The sequence below is a fragment of the Hippocampus zosterae genome, chromosome 20 (genome assembly GCF_025434085.1).
Source record: "Hippocampus zosterae strain Florida chromosome 20, ASM2543408v3, whole genome shotgun sequence".
Taxonomy (NCBI): domain Eukaryota; kingdom Metazoa; phylum Chordata; class Actinopteri; order Syngnathiformes; family Syngnathidae; genus Hippocampus; species Hippocampus zosterae.
In genome coordinates, this window is record NC_067470.1 from 4403481 (window position 1) to 4429313 (window position 25833).

Genomic DNA, 25833 nt, shown 5'->3' on the forward strand with positions numbered 1-25833 from the left:
GCGGTGTTTGAGAGTTTGGTCCCAAATAATAGCTGATCCAACAATTTGATCTGTCTTTCAGCTGGTTTCCAGTGAATCCAGCCATTCAAATGAAGAGCCTTCAGTTCCGCAACATCGCCCCCAAGGCCCCAGTCATTGTGCCTTCCCCATCCTCTGCACTTCTCGCCTGCCAACCTCCCCCTGCTCCCCTTGAAGCTAATAGCGGCTCCAGCCCTAAATCCATCGTCGTGCCGACCCAAAACTATGCGCTGATGCAAATAGCTGGCCAGGATGGCACATTCTCTCTGGTGGCACTGCCCCCTCCTGTCTCCTCTCAGACAACACAGCAACAACCATCTCAACAAACCCAATCCATTCAAAAGAATCTCAAGCTGCCCATACCCAGATACAAGCCTGCGCGGAGAGCCGGGCCCACGGAGAAGGTTAGATCAACACCGATAGCTCGAAGGGTGAAAACCGCCTCGGGGGTCGGTGCGACAAAAAAGCCGCTGAGTGCCACGTCTTTGTCGAGTAAGGAAAAGAAAGAGGAGTGTGCTGTCACTCAAAGTCAAACGCAAAAGGAGGAACCGTCGGAGCAGGTTATTTTTATCGACCCGGCTCGTTCGGAAATCTCTGTCCCTACTCTTTTACCAGACAACGCTGTCTTGTACCCAGGGTCCCAGTTAGAACAAGCCCCGCATAAAGCTGAACAATCTGCCATGACGGGCGTAATTCAAAATCTATGCCCCCCTTCTACTCTCCCGGCGGCTCTCAAAACGTCGCCGGGCAAATCCCTGGAGCAAAGTGGCACGATGATGGGGATGTGCCAAGCTAAGCCTGCCTCAGCTCAGCCCGCGAACAGCATCACCGTTATCTCTCCAGCCATCTTCGGTAAAGCGGTGCAGATTATCCCTTCCCCTCCTCAGGGTAAATTGCCCATCCTGCCCTACTCTAAAATGAAGACCGCACTCATTCCAGCTGCCAAGCTCAACGTGTCCCAAGATAACAAGGATTGCTTAAACCAGTCAGGTCCCATGAGCCCCAAAGATCCCACCTCCTCAATGCGCGAAACATCTCAAGCTTGGGTTGGCAGCCAAGTGCCAAACTCATCTCATCAGCCTCAGAGTAAGAACCCAGTCATCCCTCTGTTGGGTAACCTTCAGAAGCTGCCGGGAAAGAAAAGAGGCAGAAAGAGAAAGACAATGGAAGACATCTTAGCATATGAGGCCCGAAAGAAGAGGTCCTTGTCTTTTTTTCGTAGACGGGTCCCTGAAAAACCATCAATGGTAGGTTCAGGTTCCAAGGAAAAAGAAGTTGACATTTCAAAGAAGTACCGTAGCATTCAGCCCAAGCCCCTGTTGGTGATGGAGGCTCTTCCGCAGCTACTTAGCTTGCCTGCCAGCTCTTCGGATGGTCAAGAACCGGAGCTTGTCCCGAGTCATCAGCCCCCCACACCCACCAAGGAGCGAGATCGTCCTCCGCAACATCCCCCGGTCTCTCTCCATCTGAGCACTGCATCTCATCCCAGAATTTTGGTCGCCGGCCGCTTAATCCATCGTTGCCCCACCTGCAGCCGCTGCTTCCAGTTCAAGCATCACCTCCAGAGCCACATGAACAGTCACACCAACAGTCGACCGTACGTCTGCCTGATGTGCCGCAAAGCGTACGCACATTCGGGCAGCCTGAGCACCCATATGAAGCTTCACCATTCTGAGGCTCGATCTCATGGGTCACTGAGCTGTGAGTTCTGCAGAAAGGCCTTTGGGTATGTGGGCGTGTACTTCAGCCATCTGCGAGAGGTGCACAAGGTCTTGCTTACCGTGGAGGGCTCCATTAAACGTCACGAGAACGACGTGGCCGTGAAGGGGTAAGGCAATTCTTGTCACGTTATCAAGTTGTTTCAATAAAATCCAGCGGGGCCTCGAGATAGGCCAGTTCTAGTAACGCAAAATGCTTGAATTTCAAATAGTCTTTCCTCATTGAAATAAGAGGAAATGCATTTAAAACAATCCTATTTGTGTTTTAGGTAAAGGGAATATTGTCTATACGACTGCACTTAAAAGCAGCAAGTAATTAACTTAATGCAACGACATACATTTTGTGCATCATAATTTAATGCGGGCGGCCCGGTAGTCCAGTGGTTAGCACGTCGGCTTCACAGTACAGAGGTACCGGGTTCGATTCCAGCTCCGGCCTCCCTGTGTGGAGTTTGCATGTTCTCCCCGGGCCTGCGTGGGTTTTCTCCAGGTGCTCCGGTTTCCTCCCACATTCCAAAAATATGCATGGCAGGCTGATTGGACGCTCTAAATTGTCCCTAGGTGTGAGTGTGAGCGTGGATGGTTGTTCGTCTCTGTGTGCCCTGCGATTGGCTGGCAACCAATTCAGGGTGTCCCCCGCCTACTGCCCGGAGACGGCTGGGATAGGCTCCAGCACCCCCCGCGACCCTAGTGAGGATCAAGCGGTTGGGAAGATGAATGAATGAATGAATGAATGAATAATTTAATGCTGCAGTCCAAGTCGTCATTTTGCTCCTTCCTGTGTCTCTGCTATGGCCACCAGGAAACAGTGCAATGCAGTCATGCCAATACAAACGAGGACTACTTCTACTTTTAACGTGACTCAGTAAGATGGCGTCGTATTAGTCGTTGATCGGATGAGGATAAAGAATATATGCCTTGCCAGTATTGTTATATTATCTGTCTAACACAAACACACACACACAGATGTCACATTTGTGTGCGTGTGTTTGTGCGTGCGTGTCAATGTTGAACAGATATTTGCTAATTTGGTCCCAACAGGGACAACTCTGAAGCATTAGATGAACAGGATCCTGAAGAATGTGTGGAGCTGCAGATTAAATGCGGGCGCTGCCAAGTGGTCACTTCCAGCTTCGCCGACATGAAGATGCACCTCGTCTATGTTCATGGGGAAGAGGTCATGATCCAACTTCAGGCGGGGCAACCCTCGCCGGGCGATGAAAACACTGAGGAAAAACTGGTCAAACGTGCCGCACACTACTGGCGGCAGCTCAACAAGAAGCGCAACCTTGTCAAGTGCGGCAACTGCGATGAGGAATTCTTCTCTTTTGCTCAACTCAAGAGGCACATTTTGTTCCACCACCGCGGAAGCGAAGGGGACTGCAGAAAGACCGCACCGACGTCGGATGCCATCGGATGCCTTGGGATACTCGCAGCGGGTTCGGCCTTTAACTGTGTTCTCTGCAGCCAAGTGTTGAAAACTAAAGAAGAGGTCCTGGAGCACTGGAGGGCTCACCACCACTGTGAGCAACCCAGCTTACTGTGGGCTGCCCTGAGCTCCTACTCGGGCCTGCAAGACGATGAGGCCGACGGGGGTCTGGACACTCCTGTTCCAAGTCCACATTAGCCTGCCCAACATGGAGCCCGTTTACTGGAACTTGTCATCATCGTATTCATCCACTCGCAGCCAAGCAGGGATTTAGAGTTTCTCTCATGTTTCACCACTTTGCGCGTCCTTCAAGAGTCCACATTTATAAACGACGCTCAGTTTATGTTGCACTGTTTTTTCAAAGTTATTTAATGTTTATTTAAAAACAGTAAAACTGTTCAAATATCACAAGTAAATATCTCTGATATATAAATATTTGTAAAGCTAGCTATGAATGTAGTTTTGGTCCGACTCGTCTGGGACGTCTGCATCCATCAACGCCATTGCATTCACGGTCTTGAAAATGGTTCTTGTTCTCCGGAGTTACACAACGGCACCTTATTCCACAATGGTTTGCAGGTTATTCTGTTGATATGGTCAGGAAACCGGGAGTGTTTTTTTCAGTGCGTTAACAATATTGCAAAACCAACCCCAAATTATTTGCATGGTGTTTCACCCTCAATGGAAGGTGTTCATTTTCTATTGTTCTTGTCTTTTGTGTAAACCAAGGGGTGTGAGTAGTAAGTAGCGAATAGACTATCAACACTGGAAGACCATTTAAATCTGTTGGTCCAAGAGTTATACAGGTAAATCGGAATCTATATAACTATATTGGTACTGCGATAAAAAATCATAGCATTAACGGCAGTGCTTTGGGTGGCACAATCTGTTCGGAGTATTTGGGCAACACTGGATGAAGAGTCGTAAATTCCCATACCGCATCAGAACAATGTGCATCCTTATCAGAAACTCGAGGCACATTCAACTGATGACCGCGCCAATGTGCCAAAACATTGACTTTTTATTTTCACGTGTCACGTGGTTTTTTTTCCCTCTCACAGTATTACAACTCTACTCTCATATGAATGAGTTCCTCTCATTTAGTACAATTGTAACTTAATTCCCTCCATGTTGAGACTTTATCCTTCTCATATCTCATTTCTAATTGTAATTCAAACCACAGTATTTCCTTTTTTTTTTCTTCCCTTCCTATTGAGTCTTGTTCCAATACTCCTTCAGAAGGCCCACTGCCAAATTGAACCCAACCACACACCTGACCAGCACTCATGTGACTGCCTTGTGGCCTTTCAAAAGAATCAATCCAAGTACTCCATGTGTTTTGTGGCTTCACATTTGGTGGCCAAGAACTCCTTTGCTCGTTGATTGCCTACGCATGTATTCCAGGGCTGTGAAATTTCCGCAGATTCTTTTGTGAAAAAATGTGATTTTCATAAAACCTTGATTTTTACATGAAAAATCATTGGGGGAAGGGGCAGCCCTGGTATTCTGCGACATGCCACGGTTCTATTCATGCAAGTGATTGTCCACCCGTGTTTAACCACTGACATGATACTGTCGTAGCTAGTTGATGTTGTTGCCAGCTCACGGATGCACCTGAGCAAATCTATTGACTCTCTGTAGAGTTCACGTACTGTTGCCCAGAAAAATATGCTATTTTATACCAAATTATTGCAGAAATCTTTTAGGATGCGTTTGTTCAATGCGGTGTCACTCAAAAAGTTGAGTCTGGTTCAAATATAGTTTCTTGGTTGGGAGGTACTGTAGTTAAAATTGGGTGAGGGGGGGGGGGGGGGGGATAATGACCGGGTCAAATGAATGTACCTGTTTTAAAAATCATATATTGATATATAGATAGATAGCTAGGTTGTGAAAATTATATAAATGCCGTATACATAAATATATTTAAATTATCAGCTGCTCTCTTTGGTCAAAACAGAACACAAAGTTGTCCTCAGTTTGGCACTAAACTTGGAAGTGGCTAGACAGCAGTGCTCATTGAATGCCGTGTGCGTGTGTATGAGTCTTTTTTTTTCTCCTTCCCTTCAAGCCTCAACACCAATAAGGAAGGAATAGGTTGAGTCGAGCCTTACATTTGCTCATTGCATTTAAAACAAGCCTTGGTGGGTATCCCTCTTCAATATCATCAGTAACATCCAAAAGTTTAAAAAAAAAAAAGGCTTTGTGGTCGTGCTCGTTTGTATGTGTTGAGAACCAGTTTTAAAAATAAAAACATGCTTTGCTGAGACGGCTGACATCGCTTGACTCATTAATCGCGTAGCGTTTATATTTGTAATTAATGAATGCAAGTCTGCTGAAATTTGGAGATTGTTGCGAATCTTTCGTTTGAAGTACAGTACTGTGCTTAGCAGGTACTTAGGTGGATACGTTTTTTTTTTTTTTTTCTCCGGGCATCAAAGTATTTCTCCAATTTTTATTAATTTCATTAATTTATAATGTAATCACATGACAGAGGTAAAAAAAAAATCCATTATGTCTTTGTATCTCACATGAAAGGCATGAGGGGTGCGGCGGCTTACAGGAATTTGACTTCCAAGTACATTTTCGTAGGTGTGAAAAAAAAAATGCCTGTAAGCAGGCTGTTTCGCTTTTGGCATGGAGTGACATCACAAATGTGTTTGGAGATGTCTGTTGGCGACAAAGTGCCGCTTCTGCAAGTGAAATTTCCATCGGTTATTCTGTGTGATTTGCTTTTTAAAACCAGCACTCAACAACCCCGCTCTACATTTGGCACTTTAAAACAGCCGCAGCTGCATACAAAGTGCTGTACATGGAGCAAATATAATTTGGACAACAAACAATAAAGCAAATTAATAAAGACGGTACGGTCAAACTAAAACTTAAGTATCATGCTGACTCAAAAGCCAAACAATAAAAATTAGTTTAAAGATGGGCAACGAAGGGGTGCTTGTCGTCATGGTAACAGAAGCAGTTCTCACTCCAGAAAAGTGTATATACTGTGCTGTGTGTGACCCTCGAGCCTTGTTCGCCTTTAGTACCTTTTTTTTGTTGCTAACTTCACTCCATTAAGTTTTTATCTTTTTAACCCTCTTTGAATTTCAATGCATTGGTACAATTTGCATGTGTGAAAACAATGTCAAAAGAGAAAAGATCCCGTTTTGTTTTGTTTATAATGCCTTAAAATTCTCTTGAAACGCAACCAAATTGGAGGTCACTCATTGTGTCGGAACGGATAGTTTTCCACTGTATCGGTAGCTCCTGAGTTTTGGTTATTTTGTCTTTTCCGAGATGAATGTGAGTTTATCAGTTTCCTAGCAGAGCATTTGAACAGCAGCAATATTGTTTTTTGATTGCGCCATATTTAATATGCCTACTTGTCTTCTTGTTCTCTCAAGCGACATGAAACTCCACTCTTTTTCTTTTTTTTTTTTTTTCAAAGTTCCAACAGACAGCAGAGAGGAAAATAAGTCCAATGAATGGAAGCTCGAGCCTTGCCGCCACCGTGTCGAATGCGGGTCCTTGACACTCATTGTTTTGGAAGCACATGATTCTGTGTCACGGGTCAAAGGGCACCTTTAGCAGGGTTTCTGCGGCTCGTCAAAAGACAAAATCTCCTCGACCGTACGTGCCCTTATTCTCTTTTATTTCCCTCTACTTTGCAAAGAAGGTTCTAAATGAGACACTTCAGGTGGTGCTTCAGCCGCCGAAGGTGCAACATCAGTTACACGTGGCAGGCGCAGATGAAAAGAAGCGCGCTATACATTGATGCATATTTCTCTTTAATCAGAGTCAATGCTCAGCATAGCCGTCACACAAGCGCTCTTACTTCCTCATGGATCTCAGAGGGATGAGTCTGATCAAAGCCACCCCCCACACTTCGTGATCAGTGAGAATGAAGAACTGAAGCTTTCTCTTTTCTATCTTTGCATCCGATTCTTTGTGTGCTTTCTGCTTCTTCGGCCTTGGACGTTCATCAAGTTTTTGTCATCGTTTCAGTTCAGCTCGGTGGTAGTCAATCACTTTTCTGACACCTGGAGATATCCCAAGACCCATAGACGATATGAAATGGTCTATTTTCGCCTCCTCTGTAAAACAGAGTGGAAGCCAAATCACAAACAATGTGCACCAAGACCCGAAAAAGGAAAGATGGCATCACTGGTGATTTATTGGCCCGTAAAAATGTGATCCGCTGACCACTGAGAACATCTTAAGTGGCGGTGAAACGTGAGCGCAACAAGCAGTGTTTTGTTGAACATGAGCTCCACTCCTCTTCACTCACTCCTCACTGGCGGTTGCCAGTCTGTCTTGATTCTTTAACGTGTGTGACGACTCTGTCGGCACACGCGGCGTGTCGGTGATATGTGTGCGCGTTCATCAAAGTGATTCTACGGTGACGTGAAAGATTTATAAAGAGCCGACATGTCAGGACCAACATGTACGCGAGGCCCGTATTTATTTATCAATATGGGCACGTGAGCCGCCCTTCCTTTCCCCTGCTGCCTCTGTGCCGGTCTCGGGTTTCAAAGTGTCCAGTCCTCCCTTGGCCCTCAGAGATTAGTCATCTAATGAGCAGTCGGGCTGATCAGGTGAATAATTGATGACGGGCGGCTGGAGAAAGTCATCGATCCGCTGGAGCTCCAAATGGAGTCGAGAGGCAGACACCTCAGGAAGATAAGCTGGCGCAGTTACCGCCAAACCAAAGACCGAAAAACACATGCAATGTATCCAATCCATTATTTCTGTCCTCCTTAGGCTCGCAGGCTTAGCGGCAGCCTATCCCAGCTGAGTTTGAGTGCTTAGGCAGGTTACGCGCCAGCCGACTGCAGTACAGTATATGGTAGCCTTATGATTTCATCACGGCTGTGCTGCAGCATGTGCGTTACGGCTCAATGGATACAAATAGCTAAAGAAAGTTCGGAGGTTTTTTTCTTCAAATTGTTTAAAAAAAAATAATTGCATTCAAGGGTTTATAAAAGCCACTCAAATGAACCAGGCACTGGAAGCTTCGTTTCCTTTTCTTCCTCACGTATTCCATGTTTATATATTCATCAACGCCTCATGGAGAAATACCACGATCGTAAGATAAGAGTAACAAACTCTCTGGTTCAAATCATCTACCTTAACTAAACATACCATCGACCCCCCCCCCCCAACCCCCCTCCACCCACAACTCCACTTCCAGTCTGGATCCATTTAAAGCTTCCTGAAGAGCATGAGAGATGACTGCACACTTCCCAAAGCCCAAACCAGAAATATGCTTTTGATTTGTATGTCTGCCAAGCTTGGCTCCATACATTCCAGCAAGTGCTTACACTACATGAGGTGATGGACAGCTTACAGAATATTCCTGAGATTTCCTTCCAATCGTGCATGCTTTAGAACTGCAGCTCCACTGCCCCTCCGCCCCCCCCCCCCACCCCACTAGCCCCACCCGCGCCCAACAGCTGAGATTGAAGAAATGCTCAGCATGTGTGCGTGCGTGAAACATCGGGTTTAACTCTTTGAGTGGTAGATGTGGTTGCGATTTAATTTTCAGCTGGAACCCAGCGTGAGATTGCCGAGGCAGATGATTGGATCACGCAACCTTTTAGTGTGCTTGACACCTATTAAAAACTGTTAAGGCACCCACACACTTAGGTAGGCGCCATTCTCAGGAAAGCTTTTTCTGATTGTTTTTTTTTTATACATAGGCAACGATAATCATTAGTGGGATAGTGAAGACAACTTGAACGAAGTTTAGCCTACTGTACAGACCCCCCCCCCCCCCAAGCACCCATGAAGCACTGATGAAAATGTGTGCCGCCCTCTAGCATTTAAGTTGCCCTTCCCTGGTCTAGAAAATGGACTGATACATGTAGAGAGACAGCGCCTACTGCTGGATTCGGTCGGACATGCCCCCCTCACCCTCGCCTGTTCCTAAGACCCGATTCTCACATGGCTCGTGGACATAATGTCGGTGACATTGCTCCAAATGGGCCTGCCCGCTCTCTCCTTTTCCATGTCGCTTAGTGGGGAATCCTCCGTGGGATGCTGCTCGTTGCCTTTCTGTCCAGATGGTCAAGAGCTCCCAGTGTTCAGTGGGGCAGGCGCCATTCGCCCAGGGGAACTCCTGCCATCTGTTCCAATCTTCCCCTCACTTCTCATATGACTCAAAGTCTGCTATCCACTTCATGTACAGGCTCGTAATCTTGCATTTATCGATTCATTCTGGCGAGTTCCGTCCTTAATCGCAAAACATACATTTAGAATCCTGGGGGAAAAAAAAAATCTGGATAAAAACATGTATTTGTTGACATTTTTCATATGACCTTTCCTGTCCAGATCACATCGCCTTATTCTACTCGTGTGCGTGCACATGTGTGTACAACAATGCTTTAAAATGAGACAGAGAGCATCTTTCCGGAGTCATCTCAGCTCGGGGGAATATGGCGAGATAACCGGATGCTAATGCCGACACCGCCTATGGGGAATTACGGAGCAGTAACCTACATTCACTGAGTTGTCTCCTACATGAGGTTAATGAATCAGGCCTGCTGGAAGGACGAGCGCTCTCTCCACTCCAGGCGCACGCACGTGCGGCTAATAACCACCATCAATACAATACTTCTAGACGCAACTCGCAACAAGGATGTCTGTGTTTGCTGTAGCGCAAAAGCTAACAAGGTTTGCAAGCAAGAAGCCATCTGAATCGCTAATTCAGTTACACAGTCTGGCTCCAAGGAGTCGCGGATGCGTGGGTAATAAGAGGGGGAGTGTTTTTCTGCATAGAAATGTGTTTGAATGTTTGCATGTGTATGCAGGAGACATACTTGGGTGCATTGCTGTTGTTTTAGTTATTGCCTCTGTTTTTATTTGACTGTTTTCATGCTCGGTGCAAGTGGGGTGCAAAGCGTGGGTGGATTTTTCTTTCTTTTGCTATCGTTGTAGGTGCACATACGTAGAGATGGGCATCTGCGCCATTGTGGGCGTGAACACAGCCAGTTTGTTTTCCCACCAATGGAAGCGGCTCCCATCATTACCTTAAAATGCAGCGCAGGAAGTGACGCGTAGAGGGTTCTATTGCTCGAGTCATTGCAGGAAATTGGCACGCGTCAAGTATCTATTGTGGATGAGGTGAAATTGGCCACCATGAAGTGGTCACACGGACACCGCCTTCCACTCTGGATAGTGCGTCCGTGTCAAAATAAGTAACCCAACCTTGGGTAAAAATAACCCAATCTGCTCAAAATTCACAGCAACCCAGTGAGCATGTTCGGAAAATGTGCATTTTTGTAGACGCAACAACCATTCACACGCGTAGACAATTTCAAGTCTTGAATGAATCTAACATGCATGCAAGCCGACTCAGGCCGGAGCGAGGCAGACACTATTACGGCCCCTTTCTCAAATGTTCACATTTTTACTTTACGTTGCCGCCGTATAAACGCACGGTTGGTATTTTACTAGAGAAGTGGGATAATCTCCACACCTCTTTCATACCTCAGCCTCTTTCCCTCCCTCCCCCTCCGTAACGGTGACTCTGGCTGGGATCCACTCACCGTCTCCCCCCTGGGAAGAACGCCATCTGACTTGGGTCGTCAGAATCAATTATACTCATCCCCCCTCTGCCCTCCCTTTTTCTCCTCAGCAGCATTTACGTGAGTCACTTTTTTTTTCAGACTCCTTCCGTCTCCCCTTTGCCGAGCGCACCTCTTGCACCTCGCCCCGCCTTTCTCCAAACCCCCGTCCCCACTAACCCGAGGCGCCCCTGTCAGGATCCAGGAATAATTCCACTCCTTTTGCATGCTTTCGGGAAAAAAAAATATAGTGTGAGGTGATAAATCTGCAGTGATGTACAATAGGAGGGGAAAAAAAAATTAATGAAGGGGGTTGAGAAGGAAACCCGGAAGGCACTTTTGCATGCTCAGCACAGCAGGAAAAAAAATCTATTGCCGTCTTTTAAAGGGTTGGGATGAGGAAGAAGGGTTAAAAGAGGAGTCAGGGTAGCCAGTACACTCGGGACTGACCCTATGTGCCCTCGCTGTTCTGACAAAATCATAAAGTATTGAAAAATATTGTATTGCGTTTGTCAAAAATTGACATGAACACAAATTTAATAGAATGACTGTTGACTTTGTTTCATTCCTCGTTTGCTTTCTTTCTCACTTGCGAAGCCAGGATTCGAACCCAAGGCCTTCAACTGTGAAGCAAATATGCTAACGACGACTGCACACTACTGCGTTGTTCCCATTTCCTGTTTTCCATCATTTGTTCCTTTCTAATTTCCTTTTTCAATTCTTCCCTATTGGCCAACTTTTTGGTCCTTTTTGTACTTTCCTCTGCTGCCAGTGAGCATAACAAAAAAGACATTTAGCCACTAAAAACCAGACACTTGTTACCTTTGTCAACAATTTAATCGCTCATTTTCAGTTGAACAAATGCACAAGATTACTGACACGGTCACCCCACTTTTTTCCGCGTACGCGAAGATACTCAAAAGCATATTATTGGCGAGAGCAAAGCTTTTCTGCGACACCCAACTGTCCTCTTATTTAACAGATGACTGCTTCCAACCGCACTTCATGGGCAGACGGCAGGTTGGGGCGGGGGGGGGGGGGGGGTCGATACGTTTGAAGGATTTCTGATGCAAACCTGGACCACCTGCCTGACGAGCAACACGAAATCCAAACAATGGCGGGTGTAATTGGCATCGATGTGCTTTAAAAGCCCTCCTGCTCCCCGACAAACACCTGCAGCTCATGAAGCCGGGCGGCCCCCCACGGGAAATCACACATTAGCATTTAGCCGTTTCATCTGCCGCTCTAATCGGAGCCAAACGTTTCAATAATACAACATAAGAGCGGTTACGCAACGGCGAGCAAAAAGAGGGGCAACTCGGTGAAAAGGCATTTCCAGAGATGCGTGAGCGAGTGAAGTATTTGGCTCAATATCCGGAAGGTTCTGGCGGGCTACAAGCTGAGCGGCTTTCCGTGTTGTTTATATAATCACGGTGTTACTAATTATACTTCAGATGGCCAGAAAATGATTGCATTAATGTAGCATCTAAATCAACAGGTCAGGAAAGTACGGCCTTGCGAGCAGATGTGTAACGATACACACGATAGCAAACGTGCTTGGGAATAAATAAACGCTGACCTTCTCTCATCAAATAACGTGTTCTGGTGCAATAACCGGGCCAACAAAGTCAGTCGCCGTCAATGTACGCCATTCCGCAATGGAGCGAAAGTGTGAGAGGAGAGTGAGGGCCGTTAACTCATTCACTACCTACACTCTGTTAAAAAGGGATCTCTGACATCTACCGCCGTCAGTGGCAGTGAATGAGTTACAGAGAATATAACCGCTGCTAACTCGTAGAATGCTACTTGCCTGTGCGGTTAATCAACGTTTTACGGCAGTGTTTCCATGGGAGCCAAACTTTTCAAAAACACAAACATCCTTGTCATTTTTTTCCCCGAAAACTCACCTATTGGCTGTATTTGTGCTCAGGACAAAGCCCTGTCTAATATGAAAGTATTGTTTTGACGGCATCTAGATGCCATGGAAATATGTTGAAAGTTAGAGGAAGAAGTCATGACCCGTTTTCATCTTTTCTAGTTCATTGCAAATCCATCCGTTTTCTACAGCCCGTATCCCCGCAAGGATTACCTGGAGCCCGTCCCAGCCGACTTATGGCGAGAGGTGTGCTACAATAGGAGTCTTCTTTACAGAACTCCTCCAAGCACGCCTTGAAATTTGGCGTGAGTTGCGACTACATTTCGGTTTAAATCTGAAATAAAGCTCACGGCTCTTCCCGCTTCTAGTAACAGGCAGGTTAGTTCGGCTTCCGCCCACTCTCAAACCACCCACCCCATCATCCACCTCACAAAGATTCCAAGCTTGGCAGCTCCCGATGAGCCTCTCTGGACTGCAACGAGCAGCAAATAGGCCGTTGTTGCGAGGTCATGTGAATTCTAATGTTCTCGGCTCTCTCGCCGCGCACTCTGTCCTGACGGCCTCGGCGCTGTGGGCAACGGTAATGCGCCGAGTATATACGAGCACCTGCCAAACTCAGCCGTCCATCAGTGGTGCTTTTACCGAGGAAGGGAGGGGATTCCCTGAAGACTTGTGGTGGAAACGAGCACCTCTCCCACAAGTTGTTTCACGAAAGCTCACCTCGGCGCCCACTCGGTGCAACCTTGGAGATTTTCTCTCATCTCCCGCAGCTCGTGTGAACGATGCTGCGCATTGGAGGCGATTGCGGCGAAAAACTGACGGAAACACGCCTGTTTGTTCCCGCCGGAATGAACCTGAGTCAAACACTTTTAGTCTCTGCTCAGCGTGGCCGTTCCCTTGGAAACTTCATCTGGTGATTATTCAATTCGCGAGGTAACACCCGCGGTGAATCATTTCCCAACCTTTCATTTCAGCAGCAATGCGATAACCTTTTGCAAAGACGTTTTTGAAACCAGCGTTTAAAAAAAAAAAGTTCAGGGACACGTAAAATAATCTCTGATTAAAATTTGCTGTTGACCGGTGTCATCAGATGTCACGAAAAGTAACCTCCCAAAAAGAGTCACCAGTTAAATGTCAGCCATTTCCCCTCCCTTGCAGTCAAAATCGGCAACGGACAGATTCTTGGACATCCCTCAAAGATGATTATTTGTGAATAAATGGCAGAAAAGTCTTCCTCTAATAATCCAGGCTAAACTAAACTCCTCCCCAACGTCTTTCCGTCCAGATGCAATACTTCCAACATGCTTTCCTTGACACAAATTCCTCTTTCGGCAGCAACTTGCAAAAAGGTGAATTAGTGAAGCGTGGGCTGTGAATATACAAGCGGGATTACTGTTATTACACATGAACAAGGCGTTTGCTACTCGGAGCAAAACAAATGAAAAAGTTGCACCTTTGAAGTACCTCGCTTTCCTAATTCAACAGCGTTTTACTGTCATCATCCTTGAGGAGGGGGAAAAAAAAAATGATCCTGTGAAATATAATGAGGTGGATTTAAAGTTGGGTTTCCGGGAGAACACTTGACAACCTTAGGTTTGGCTGAGGTAGAATTTTACCTTTTTATTCATGTGTTGTTTGAGATAAAAGGTTCTCAGGCAGCATGGAGAAACGCTCTGAGAACTTGAATACTTCTAAACAGGATTCCCCCAGGAGGTAAAAGATGTCGAAGGCGGCGTATTAAGGTAATAAAAGGCTGTTAATCTGTCAGATTAGTGACAAAAATCGAGTGTGTGGGATTAAGGTAAAGCATGCGCCTTCCTATTGCTTTATTACTCATATTACATACTCGGGGTTCTTTTTTCTTTTTTTTTGGAGAGGCTCTGCACCTAAATGGATTAAAGTCACAATTCACCACTTGTATAAAAACAGACATTGAAGCATACATCCTCCTCTCGGTGTCTTTGTGAGTGCACGCTTTGATGCTCCAAGCAGACGCCCACCGTCACTGTTTTAGAGCTCCGCAATTGTCTCGCTCGCTGGCGTTTAGGTTTGCCATTTTTGGAAACGCTTAACACCGCCATCCCATTGTTCTTCTCATGGCTGCGGATCATATCGTTGGGCGAGCATTGATGAAGGAATGCCGCTCTTTGACTTGGGTGGAAATGTTTAGAACAGTGCAGCACATTTGGGTCACCTACGAGTGGATAGTCAATTATTTTTACTTTGTTTGACTTTATTATTTGCATTCAAATTTGTCGAGGATCTGGAAACATTTCCATTTTTTTTTTGGAAGTATATAAAACTTAATCTCAAGGCAGTGTTTGGGAGGATGAGTGCTCGCAAGCAAAAGGAGCAGCAGGCCTATAAACTTGCAAGTCGACATAAAAGCAACAAAGCTTTGCCTGGCGTCGCCTCTCCGCCTTTTCCAGTTAATTTGACCGTAATTACTGTCGTGCACTAAGGCGGGAGAGATTATAGGAGTGAGTTACACCTGATGCTTTTGGGGAGTGTCGGGAGGCGGGTGGTGGGGGGGACGCATACATTAAATATTTAAGCACTCGTTTTACCGTGAAGCAAATGAGGCAAGGCAAACATTGCATAATGGCAATCAAGATGTGTGTGTGGTGTTGTTCGTTGACTCCATGTTAGAATATTGCAATGAATGCCTGCTTGCAATGCATGGCGTGTGTTATATGAAATAAGTGGGTATCGAACGAAACACTTGGGTTGGCTCCGCGCCAGGATAATTACATCACTCGCTGTCTTTTTAATTCCAATTTGCCTTCTAAATGGCAGAAGAAAAATTACAAAAAAAATGTGTAATGGAGACACATCCTTGCGGAGCCTCAGAATTGAAGAATTGATCCGCTTTTTTTTCCCCCCGCATAAGCACTTGTTGGTAGGCAGGATTAATATGCAATATATGTGAGTATATATCTATATCCAATCCAGGCCTCTTAAGTGTGGGTGGACATGCGTGTGACTGAACGTAGGGTTCGGTACACCTCACCAATTCTGTACCATTGTGACAGTCAGCCTCCGCTTACTGCGGATACAAAGCTGGACATTGTTCACCGCCCCTCGGTCATTTTGAGCAGAAGCGTCTTTAGTGGCGCATCACAAGAGGCGACACAATCAGGCTTGCAAATCTTTAAACGCCTTGTATGTTCAAGTGACCGTGAAATGACCATCTGCAGATTTGAAGTGGCCTACAATACGGTCTGAGGTCACCTTTGCTAATAGAGGCCAGTGACTACAATGACTGTGCTCCGCTCAAAACTCAGGAAACATGACCTGGTCCATCTTAAAGCAGCAAATGACTTGTCTGCTCCAGGACGCCCTCTACAGTTTGCAAATATATTCACTTTGAAGTCTGCGCAGTAGAAAGAGAGAGCGTAGGAAATGAAACACAAGCATTTTTTAATTTTTTTTTTATATTGGTATATTTTAAGGATTGTTTACTATTATCCTCTTTGGCGTCACAATGTCTTAATCTACTGTGCATTGTATGTGAACAAGGAAGGGTAGGAATTTAAAATGCCAATCACAATCAAAGACGTATTGTGTGAAGCGCATGTTGAGCTGGCTTTCAAAAATGATCTTCTCTACCTTCATCGAGCGGTGACATTGCGCCAGAGTGGCGTGCTGGAGGGTTGACGCCATCTCTGCTTTAACTGCACTCGTCCACCTGTCAGGTTGACAACGGGTGACGCTTGGCTTTGCCGCCATGACTGAGTCAGCTTCCGCGAAAAGACATTTAAACAAGCAGAGCAACATTAGATGAGATGGTCAATTCTTGTAGAAGATCCACATTCAAGTTGGTCAAGCTTCACTCCAGCGGAATAACGTAAAATGCTCTGTTTGTTTTTCTTCGTTTGGACGTGACTAAACGGAGCTTTTTGTATTACACTTCGGCGTGCTGGTATTCCCCAGATGACTCGCTCTATGTCTCCACTGTTGCCGTGAGACTTGTGTAACGTGTTAGATACACATCTATTGCCTAGTTAAAGTAAATGCGCAGCTGTTTCGAGCCTGCATGCCAAATCCGCTATATTGACCTTTGGAGGATTTAGATCCTGAAAATATGGGAAATGTTTTCCAGATTGAGAAATACTGCGTTGAGGACTCAGACTGTAATTTGGAAGCAGGTTGCTAACAGGTGATGCTAGGACATCGCTCGCGAGGCGTACGTAAAAATACAAATTGGCATTCAAACTCATTACAACAGTTCTCCAAATAAAATGTTGCAAGTAATTTGTCGGCGGCCCGGTAGTCCAGTGGTTAGCACGTCGGCTTCACGGTGCAGAGGTACCGGGTTCGATTCCAGCTCCGGCCTCCCTGTGTGGAGTTTGCATGTTCTCCCCGGGCCTGCGTGGGTTTTCTCCGGGTGCTCCGGTTTCCTCCCACATTCCAAAAACATGCGTGGCAGGCTGATTGAACACTCTAAATTGTCCCTAGGTGTGAGTGTGAGTGTGAGCGTGGATGGTTGTTCGTCTCTGTGTGCCCTGTGATTGGCTGGCAACCGATTCAGGGTGTCCCCCGCCTACTGCCCGAAGACAGCTGGGATAGGCTCCAGCACCCCCCGCGACCCTAGTGAGGATCAAGCGGTTCGGAAGATGAATGAATGAAAGTAATTTGTCATTCCCTATTTGTTTAGCAGCACTGTACAACTGACATAGACAATAAACAAAATCTTTTATTCGATCAAAAGTCTATGAGCATATTGCTAATACAAAAAATGGTGTTTGTTTTTCTTACACGGCTTCTTCAGCACAAAGTTTCATGAAAATTAATTTGATCCCAGCCTGCTCGCTAAACAAAGGTGATCAAAAAACAAAACAAAAAAAAAACGGTACATTACCTCTACTGGGGCAATTATTAATGTTTGAACGTTGTCATTCAGTCCAACTGTGCACTTTTTTTTCTTCTCCCCGAGAGAGTGAAAGCAGAGAGCCCGGTGGAGCGGGAAAAGGTCTCTCGACGGCGGATAAGTGATGGCTAAAGTCGAGAATGCGTCCGTGCAATAGATGCTACGCCCCTGGAGAGCAGAGGAAAGGAGGGATGACAAAAGAGGATGAAGACATGGAGGAGGAGAGCGAGGGGTGAAGCGTTTCAAGTGAAAGGCAAGTGATCTCTTCAGGGAATCGCCACTTGCCTTTCGCTCGTTTCGCTCGGGGTGGCTGCGCACACTTTATTGTTGTGAGAGCTTTCGGTGACGGCAGACAAACAGACTGATCAAACGGAAGGAAAAGTCAGAGCAAATAAAGTTACGCTCTCCCTCTTTTGTTTTCCTTCACATTGTGCCAGAATGGAGTGGATGTCGAAGGAAGAAAGGCCTTGTTTCCGTACAGAAACGCTGTATGATTCATGTTTCCTCCGCTTTGATCTGTGAGCTGTGCACAGCCTCGGGATAAACCATTTCAGGTTGTCTAAACAATTTCCAATCACCGTTTCCATATTTAGGCTCTTATATGAAGCGGAGAAGAGGCGTGAGAAGGCAATTCTTGCTGAGCGGCGGACAGGATTTCATCCAGCCGGCTGATGTGCAAATAAACACGCGCGCTTGTGCTGTAAGTGGCATACCACGTGCCCCCTTGAGGGTCAGCTTAGCGGCAAAGTGAGACCCTCTTGAAACCGCCCACCCCCGTCTTTCATCCCTGTCTCCAAATGCACATCTGTTCCCCAGTGTCCCAACTCTCATCACCCCCGGCCCACCTCAACGCCGCCACCTTTTCCTGTGTGAAATCCACACAGGCTCTTATTAGCAAACCTCACCACCCCCAGACCCACTTATGCACTCCCTGCTGATTACCCAGCATCCCTCTGCCCCAAAACACCCCAACGCTCTCGTTGAATGTGTCCAAACTTTTCCACCGATTAAAATCAAACCATCTATTGACACTGTAAAAAAACACAGCGTGTCAATTATATAAATGTAAATGCTCCTAGACCTGATACGTATGTAAATATATATACCTTGAGAAAAACCGGAGTACCCGGAGAAAAGCCACCCAGACACACGGAGAACATGCAAACTCCACACAGGAAAGTTGGAGCCAGAATCGAACCTTGCACCTCTGCACTATGAGGCGGACATGCTAACCAGTCGCTCACCGTGCCGACTATTATTATGATGATGTTTGTTGTTATTATGATTTTTAGGAAATGTCATGAACCAACTTTGGCCCGCTGGCCAGATTTTGGACATGCTTGCTGAACACTAATTCTGGCCAACACCTCAAGTTTGTACTGTATCGAAGCGTGTGTGTATGTGTGTGAGATACATGACATCATTCAGCTGTTCCTCTGGGCACGACTCCATCCAACTAAATAATCCAGGCCAGCCCCATAAAGCAGGGAGTGCCGCCACATTCCCCGAGCCATGAAATATCAAGTGGTATTAAGTCACCGTAACTGTCAGCCGCCTTCCTTCCTACGCACACACACACACACACACACGCACAAACATCCACGCACGCACAAAGAAGCATGCTTTATGCACAATCAGCTTCTTTTATTCGGCGGAATGTTGAGCAACCAACTTGTATTGTAGGTCACGCAAGCAGTTCGCATGCAGTGTGTGGCTCCATATTAACCTTAGGCCACTGTCGGAGCAGCAGAGTTCACCTCAAGGATCTGGTTTCTTTCATCCCTTCGTCCCTACATCCCCATGGACCCCCCCGCCCCCCCACCCATTATAAATGACATCAGAGTCTCCCCACAGCTGAGGCCAGAGTAGCGCATCAGCCACAATGCACTGTCAATATCACCTCGTCACAAACAACACGTTGCGATTATGTGTCTGCTTCATTTTGTCGGCTCCAGTGAAATCCAGGTGGAATTTTGGCCCCCCACGGTTCACTCTGAGGAGGCCACGGTCCCACTGGATGAAAATGCCCCCCCCCACACCCCCCCGGGACAAGTGTGTATTTTCAATAACATTTATCATTTTCATAAAATTAGATGCTGAATTCACATTCAATGCATTTCAGCATTTATACTGGTGACGGAGAGAAACAGGTGTGATGGACTTTCAGGTTACATTTTCATTGTTTAGAAGCCGTGACTGTTTTTACTTCCCGCCTTAGCATTTCAATTCCACAAGCACTGTGGAATGTGAACAGGTGCTGGCTCAACTTTCGAGCCGCAAGAAGTGCGACAGGACCGAAGAACTTGAGAGCGCACCTGTTTTCCACCAGGCTTGGAGGAATGAGATTGCATTTCCCAGATCACACTTAAAACAAGGCACTTGGAGCCAACATTTTTGTTTTTCTCACAGCTTTAGAGACGCTTGTGCAGTTTGCAAAGTCCTCGGGTCCTGCGTGATGGACAAATTGAGGAGTTGTGTTTTGTTAGGGGCGGGCTCACAAGCAACGTAAGCATATGATGTCATGGTCAGATAACCGCTGTATACTGTTTTTCACACGACTGCTTCATTTTTATGGAAAATACACTGTGTGTTTTTCAGTGAATGCCATTGTGAAAATTGTTGAATTTTATTTTGGATTTAGCCTCTTCAGCCATACGTGACGTCGGTGTGTTCGGCATTGTACGTGTATAAACAGCGTACCAAGTGAATTCGAATTACGACATATTATGTCTTTTCCAAGGAGACAACATTGAACCTCGTTCTATATTAAATGAGACGCCATTCACTGCTTGTCAGACCAAATGATAGATTTTTTAATGAGGATTTTCCTGCCGGGATCCATCATGTGTCTGTGACAACATTATGCTAATCAGTTGGCCTTTCGGCAGTCGCACACAGAGAAGCCCTGTTCGGGTGTTTTCAAATCGCCCTCAGATTGATGTTTAGTCACGGCAAGTTTGAGCAGAGATGAGCGATGGCCCAAACTGCATCTGTTGATGTGTTGACGGTGAAAGAAAGCAGCCCTTCCCCGGAGGAGTGCTCCGCCAGAGACATGTGTTACGGCTACTTAATAGACACACACACTCCGTTAAAGAGAGGCAGAATTCCTGATTTCGGCTTGGATCCTTTCCAAGGACCCGTAGGTGCTGTTGAGACATATGGATCATCTGGGTCACCACCTGCACTCGGAGGTTCAGAGGTGACTCATTTTTCATTGACATTAGATTAGACACATTTAACCGGATTTAAGCAGCGCTCCCTGTTCCCTTCTGCCTGGCCCTGATTCGATTTGAGCTCATCTTGTAAGTCAGTGACTGCAGATAGGAAGAGTGTGCAAGAGCCTTTCACTGACCATGCAGCTGATTTGACTCTCGCAAAGTAGACAAGCCAAATATCCTCTAATTGAGCTCACTTTCATCAAAAAATACCCTAATGGAAAAAAAAGTATACTCAACACAGCCCGTTTTATTGGTCTTGCTGAAATTAGCCTGTGTTGATGCGAGTGAGACGCTGCTCATTACACCCTGCAAAGCAGAAGATGCGGGCATGCTAAACGCTAGCTCACCATGCCGTTCAACTGATTTGATTTGATGTCATTGTTCCACATCTTGCCTTATCTTTCATGAAAAGTCCTTGCCGCGTTTACTTTTGGCAGGCTGTACTCCAAACGGATGCTAAATGGTGTACCAGACACAAAAGCCGATGATGCGAGTTGAGATCTCGCTGGGATGAAATTGACTTTGCTCGTTCTCAAGTGGCCCCCCCAAACTAAATGCTCCTCACTTGACTCAAATGACCTCTTGTCTGCCGTCAGCTCTTCATTACTTCTCTTCATCTGCATATGCAAAGTGAAGACAAGTGGCCAACGTACATATCATGCTGTGAAGTGCGGATAAAAGTCAAAACTATGAAGTGCAGAGAGGCATCGCTCGCAAACAGCCCTATGAGTGAGTCACAACAACCGAATGTCTCCCTTCAATGAATCCAGCCAAGGCTGCTTGATTGATTGTTGATGAGTGTAACTCAATGTGCTTCACATCAAAAGGCAAAATAGGACATTTAAAAGCAAAAGAAAATAAGACAATTCTAAAACTAAATTTAAGACATTGAAAAGGAAAGTAGAGAAATAAAAAGTGGTCGACTAAAGTAACTCAAAGAACATACAGCGCAAAAGCTATTGGCAGCTTATTCCATTTGCATGCAGCATAACAGTGAAATGCTGATGCACCATGTTTGCTTTGCAATCTGAAATGAATTCAATTTCACAAGTAATTTGTATGCTGTGTCACACAGAGTTAAGAATGACTCATTTGGACCGGAAAGATGATTTGATGTGACTTTGGCGTTGGTGCCTTCTTGTGAGCCATGTGATATCTTTCTTGACTTTTAAGATTTTGAGTTACTAAATAGAAAATATTCCTTGTCCTGCAAAGACTTAACCTTCACCCACGCTCGCAGTGCAAACCCCCATCTTGCTTGCTCTCTTAGTTCTGTCTAACTTCACTATTTTGATTCAAAGTAGCAGAGCAGTCAAAAGGAAAATAGCAGTCGTTGCATAAATTCAATCCACGGCGCGTATTCAAAGCGGGTAAATGAGAAAAGCGGAGCAATCGAAAGAAGCAAAGACCCGAGTGCATGTCTATTTAAACGCAGCCTAATAAGATCTGTGCCGTACAGAATGAATTTTAAGACTCCTTTTTTTGTGTGTGTTGATGTCCACCAGCAGGCATGCACGTGCAGGAATGACAACAGTGACAGAATGTCTCCACCAGCCTGCTCACAACAGCATAAACACAGCCTCCATCTGGTGCTACTTCTGAAAAGGCTGCCTGAAACATGTTTTGGACAGTTGCTCATTTTTTTTAACCTTTTCTGTGGTGGTTTTAAAGGTAACATTATGTGGATTTTACACAATCTGGCTTCTAAAAAGACAGAAAGCTTTTGGTTAGAGGCAGCCTTTAGACACACGAAAGTAGGGAGGAAAAAATAGATGAAAAGAAATGACTTCAAAAATTCTTCCTCACTCCAAATTTCTGCCCATCTTTTATTTAGGATGTTTTAAAGCACAGAAGTAAACTCAGGGCTTAAAAAAAAAAAACGAAAACTAACTTCGCTGCTCAGCTCACTGTTTGTGTCTCTGGGTGAACTTTCAGGTTTCCACGCTAGAGCAGGTTAGCCATTGGCTGAAGATGATAGGAGACATCGCAAACATCTCTTTTGCCAAGGAGGTGGTTTGGAATGCAGGATGTGTGGCCCACAGGTCACCCGTGTCTGCTTACTTGTACAGCTTTTCGGCGTCATCCCAAAGGGGAAAGGCACAAAAGCCAACATTCTCACGTGGGCTAAGTCCACACGGGTGGAAGCCAACGTGCTCCACTTCAGAACCGAAACCACAGAAGCAACCAAACTCAAACGAGAGCACTTCTCGGAGGCTTGGAAGAGAAACCCGGGCTCCAGCCTAACCCAGTCAACCGGTCCTGACCACATTGTGGAAACAGATGGAAAAGAGAACCTACAAGAAAACAAAGAGCTCCGGCGTGGAGCTTTTCCAAATCAGTGCCTGCCTTTGAATTCCACGTTGAAATGCGGTTTGACATCCAAGCCCGAAACCTTGATTGAAACACAATACGTCAAATACTCCGCAGCAGGTTGACTCTGCGCACACGTGTTCGGATTTGCGTCACTCAATTCGGTTTTGTTGTATAATTTGTGTTTGGATGACAATATTTGATGTTGCAGCAGGAGTTCATTGGCCCGGAGGACAAATCTGGCTTTTGGATGCGGATGTGGCTCCCTCATAAGGTGACATTCTTTGACGTCTATTATTAATATTATTGAATGACCGTTCATGTGCACATTCACGCCGATGGACAATTTCAAATCTTCAATGACGCGACGGAACATGAGAAGTCTGAGGGAGGCAAATGCGCTCCCCACTCCCGTGCTGCCTCTGTCTGTTTTTAGTTATTTGAAAGCATTTCAAAGTTTCCAGTGAGACCAGCTCCCTCACTCACATGTCATCTTGTGCTTTTTAAAAAAAAATTATCTAAACCGAGCAAATGAAGCGAAAGATTATGTTATTACAGTCACCCAATATTCTACTTTCTTTCCTTTTATTTTGCTTTCTCCTTTTCTCTTCCCGTCTTTTTTTGGGGTGTGTTTTCCAAGTACTATCATTATTATGCCATTATGCTTGTCAAAATATGGTGGTCATTTGGTGGTTTCTTAATGCTATTCTTCAGCCCGTTGGCAGTCCAGGTACCCTGTTGCCTTAAAAACCATTTGGATTGAATTTGACAGATATGTAATGGAACATTGCACGGTCTGCTATTTACTGTGGGCAGTCCAGAGTTTTGAGAATGCAAGCAAAACCCGTTTACCTTTCGAAAATGTTAAACAGAAACGTATGTTTTGCATAGTTTTGTTTTTTTGTTTTGTTGCTGCAGAACGTTTCACCCAATGCCAATGGACTCATTTCAGATGACGGCGCATCAAGTTGAGTGGCAGGAGAGGCGCTGAAACACGTGCGGAAGGTATGGAAGCGAGCGCCACGTGAGCACTTTTTCACTCGACGACCACATGCATATCAGCCTTCATTTTTATTTTGTAAACTCTCACTAACCGGACAACACCCTTTCCCAAATCCATGCTGAGCCTGAACTAATGGCCACATGGCACACACATACACACACACACACACATATTGTGCCCCCCCCACAGAGAGGAAGCGAGATGAGCTTTTTGTTGCTACTGTAATTCATTTATCCCTCAATGCTGGAGGCCAAGTGGCAGACAGGAAGGAGGATTCTGCTGTGTCTGTGCTTTGCTTATCCTTTTAATACACAGGTGAATGCCTTTTTGCTTTCCCCATCTTCAGTACAGCGCTCTACAGTAGTCCCGATGCCTCGGGCCATCGTGGATGCCCCCCCGCCCTCACCACGAAGCTGCCATCTTAAATCCAGCGGTGAAAAAGGGTAATTCAGACATGGTTTCCCCCTGCGGGAATTTTGCCACAGGCACGGCGTGTTCTTTCATGCCATCTTTGCGGCCACGCAAGTGTCACAAGCACTCAAAGCTCATGCTAAACCGCAGGTATCCAACGCAAGGCTCTGGGGCCACATCTGGCCCACCCAAACATATTATGTCGAAAGCAAAGAGTGTGTGCTTACGTCACGCTTCTTGCTCATAGGTTGTTTCTTTCGTTATGGCAGAAAATCCTGACCCCAAGAATTTATTTTTCACCGTATCTTGTATGCAGCATATGCTGTGTCATACATAAATTGAACAATAGTTGTATATTCAAGTATTTCCATTAACTCCCACCCGGAGCCCCCACACTACACGGGCAATGATATTTTTTACAGTGTGCTGGATCAGGAAAGAAGCAAAAACAAACTTTTCGTTTCAATGGGACTGTGGACGAGGTCCAATCAAATACCGGCACCAGCCAACAAAATCATCTCAAATGCCGATGAAAAAAACGGCGTCAATTCATTAAAGCTAACAACACCCACAAGATTCGACAAGATACTTTGATTCCCTTGGCTCGAAAACAAAAATAGTGAAAGAGGAGTTTTTTAAAATAAATAATAGAGGTTCCGCCCCTCCCCAAAAAATAGTCTAATAAATTAAATTCCAAATGCCAAAGTGCGAAAAGGTGGGAGGTTGCCGTTGAATAGGTACTGCATGCATTTGTATAGTTTTGACAGCCATAACAGCCCCTTGTGAGCAAAACCATACATCGAGTGTGGGCCAAAATGACTTTTGACGCCACCTAAACAGTTTGATTGACAGTTTTTTTGTAGGAGGTCCCGGCGACTGTTCCAAACATCATCAAGCTGCGAAAATTGCAAGCAACCGTACACTTAGCAACCATGTGTTGACTCACACATTTGCACGCACTCAGGTTAGCAACAATCTGGGGCCGGACCTCCTGCAAGGCCAAGCTTGTTGGAAGGAGGTCACATTCTCCAAAGTGTGTCTAAACCAAGATGACATGTGGATGTGTTGGCACGAGAAGGCGCTGCAGGCTCCCCACCACCGCATCTGACGCCTCTCTCTGCAAGAGAAGCCGACAGGTTTGTTTTCTTTCCTTCTACCTTCTCCACCTCCGCCCTATTCTCTTTACCCCCCCGAACAGCATCTCTCAGCCAGAGAAAACACAAGAATTGTTTGCTTTCATGGTCGTTGCGTTCCTCAGTTTTGTACAGACTTAAAAATGATGAATCAAGTGGAGGATGAGCTTGACAACAGCAATGATGCTTGATTTGGAAGCGCGCTCACTTGCCTTCTTTTCCCACAGGGATTTACTTTTTGTATCACAGTGTACCCTGCAGCCCCCGATATCACAAATTTCTCAGCAATCA

The 25833-nt window shown here is 45.7% G+C and overlaps 1 protein-coding gene across 10 annotated transcripts in view; it reads left to right on the top strand.

Annotated features, from left to right (window-relative positions):
- The window catches only part of znf438 (zinc finger protein 438), a 49305-nt gene that overhangs the window by 22438 nt on the left and 1034 nt on the right, over positions 1 to 25833 (top strand). For 2 of the 10 annotated variants that reach the window (XM_052054996.1, XM_052054995.1), the window contains exons 4-5: positions 62 to 1846; positions 2778 to 5431. In XM_052054996.1, coding sequence (XP_051910956.1) covers positions 90 to 1846; positions 2778 to 3363 — 2343 coding nt within the window. In that variant the 5' untranslated portion in view covers positions 62 to 89 and the 3' untranslated portion in view covers positions 3364 to 5431. Of the gene's footprint in view, positions 1 to 61; positions 1847 to 2777; positions 5432 to 17535; positions 17721 to 22190; positions 23270 to 23947; positions 24020 to 24344; positions 24442 to 25373; positions 25546 to 25833 lie in introns of those variants that run through there. The other 8 variants (XR_007960418.1, XR_007960419.1, XR_007960421.1 and 5 more) reach the window with 8 other exon arrangements.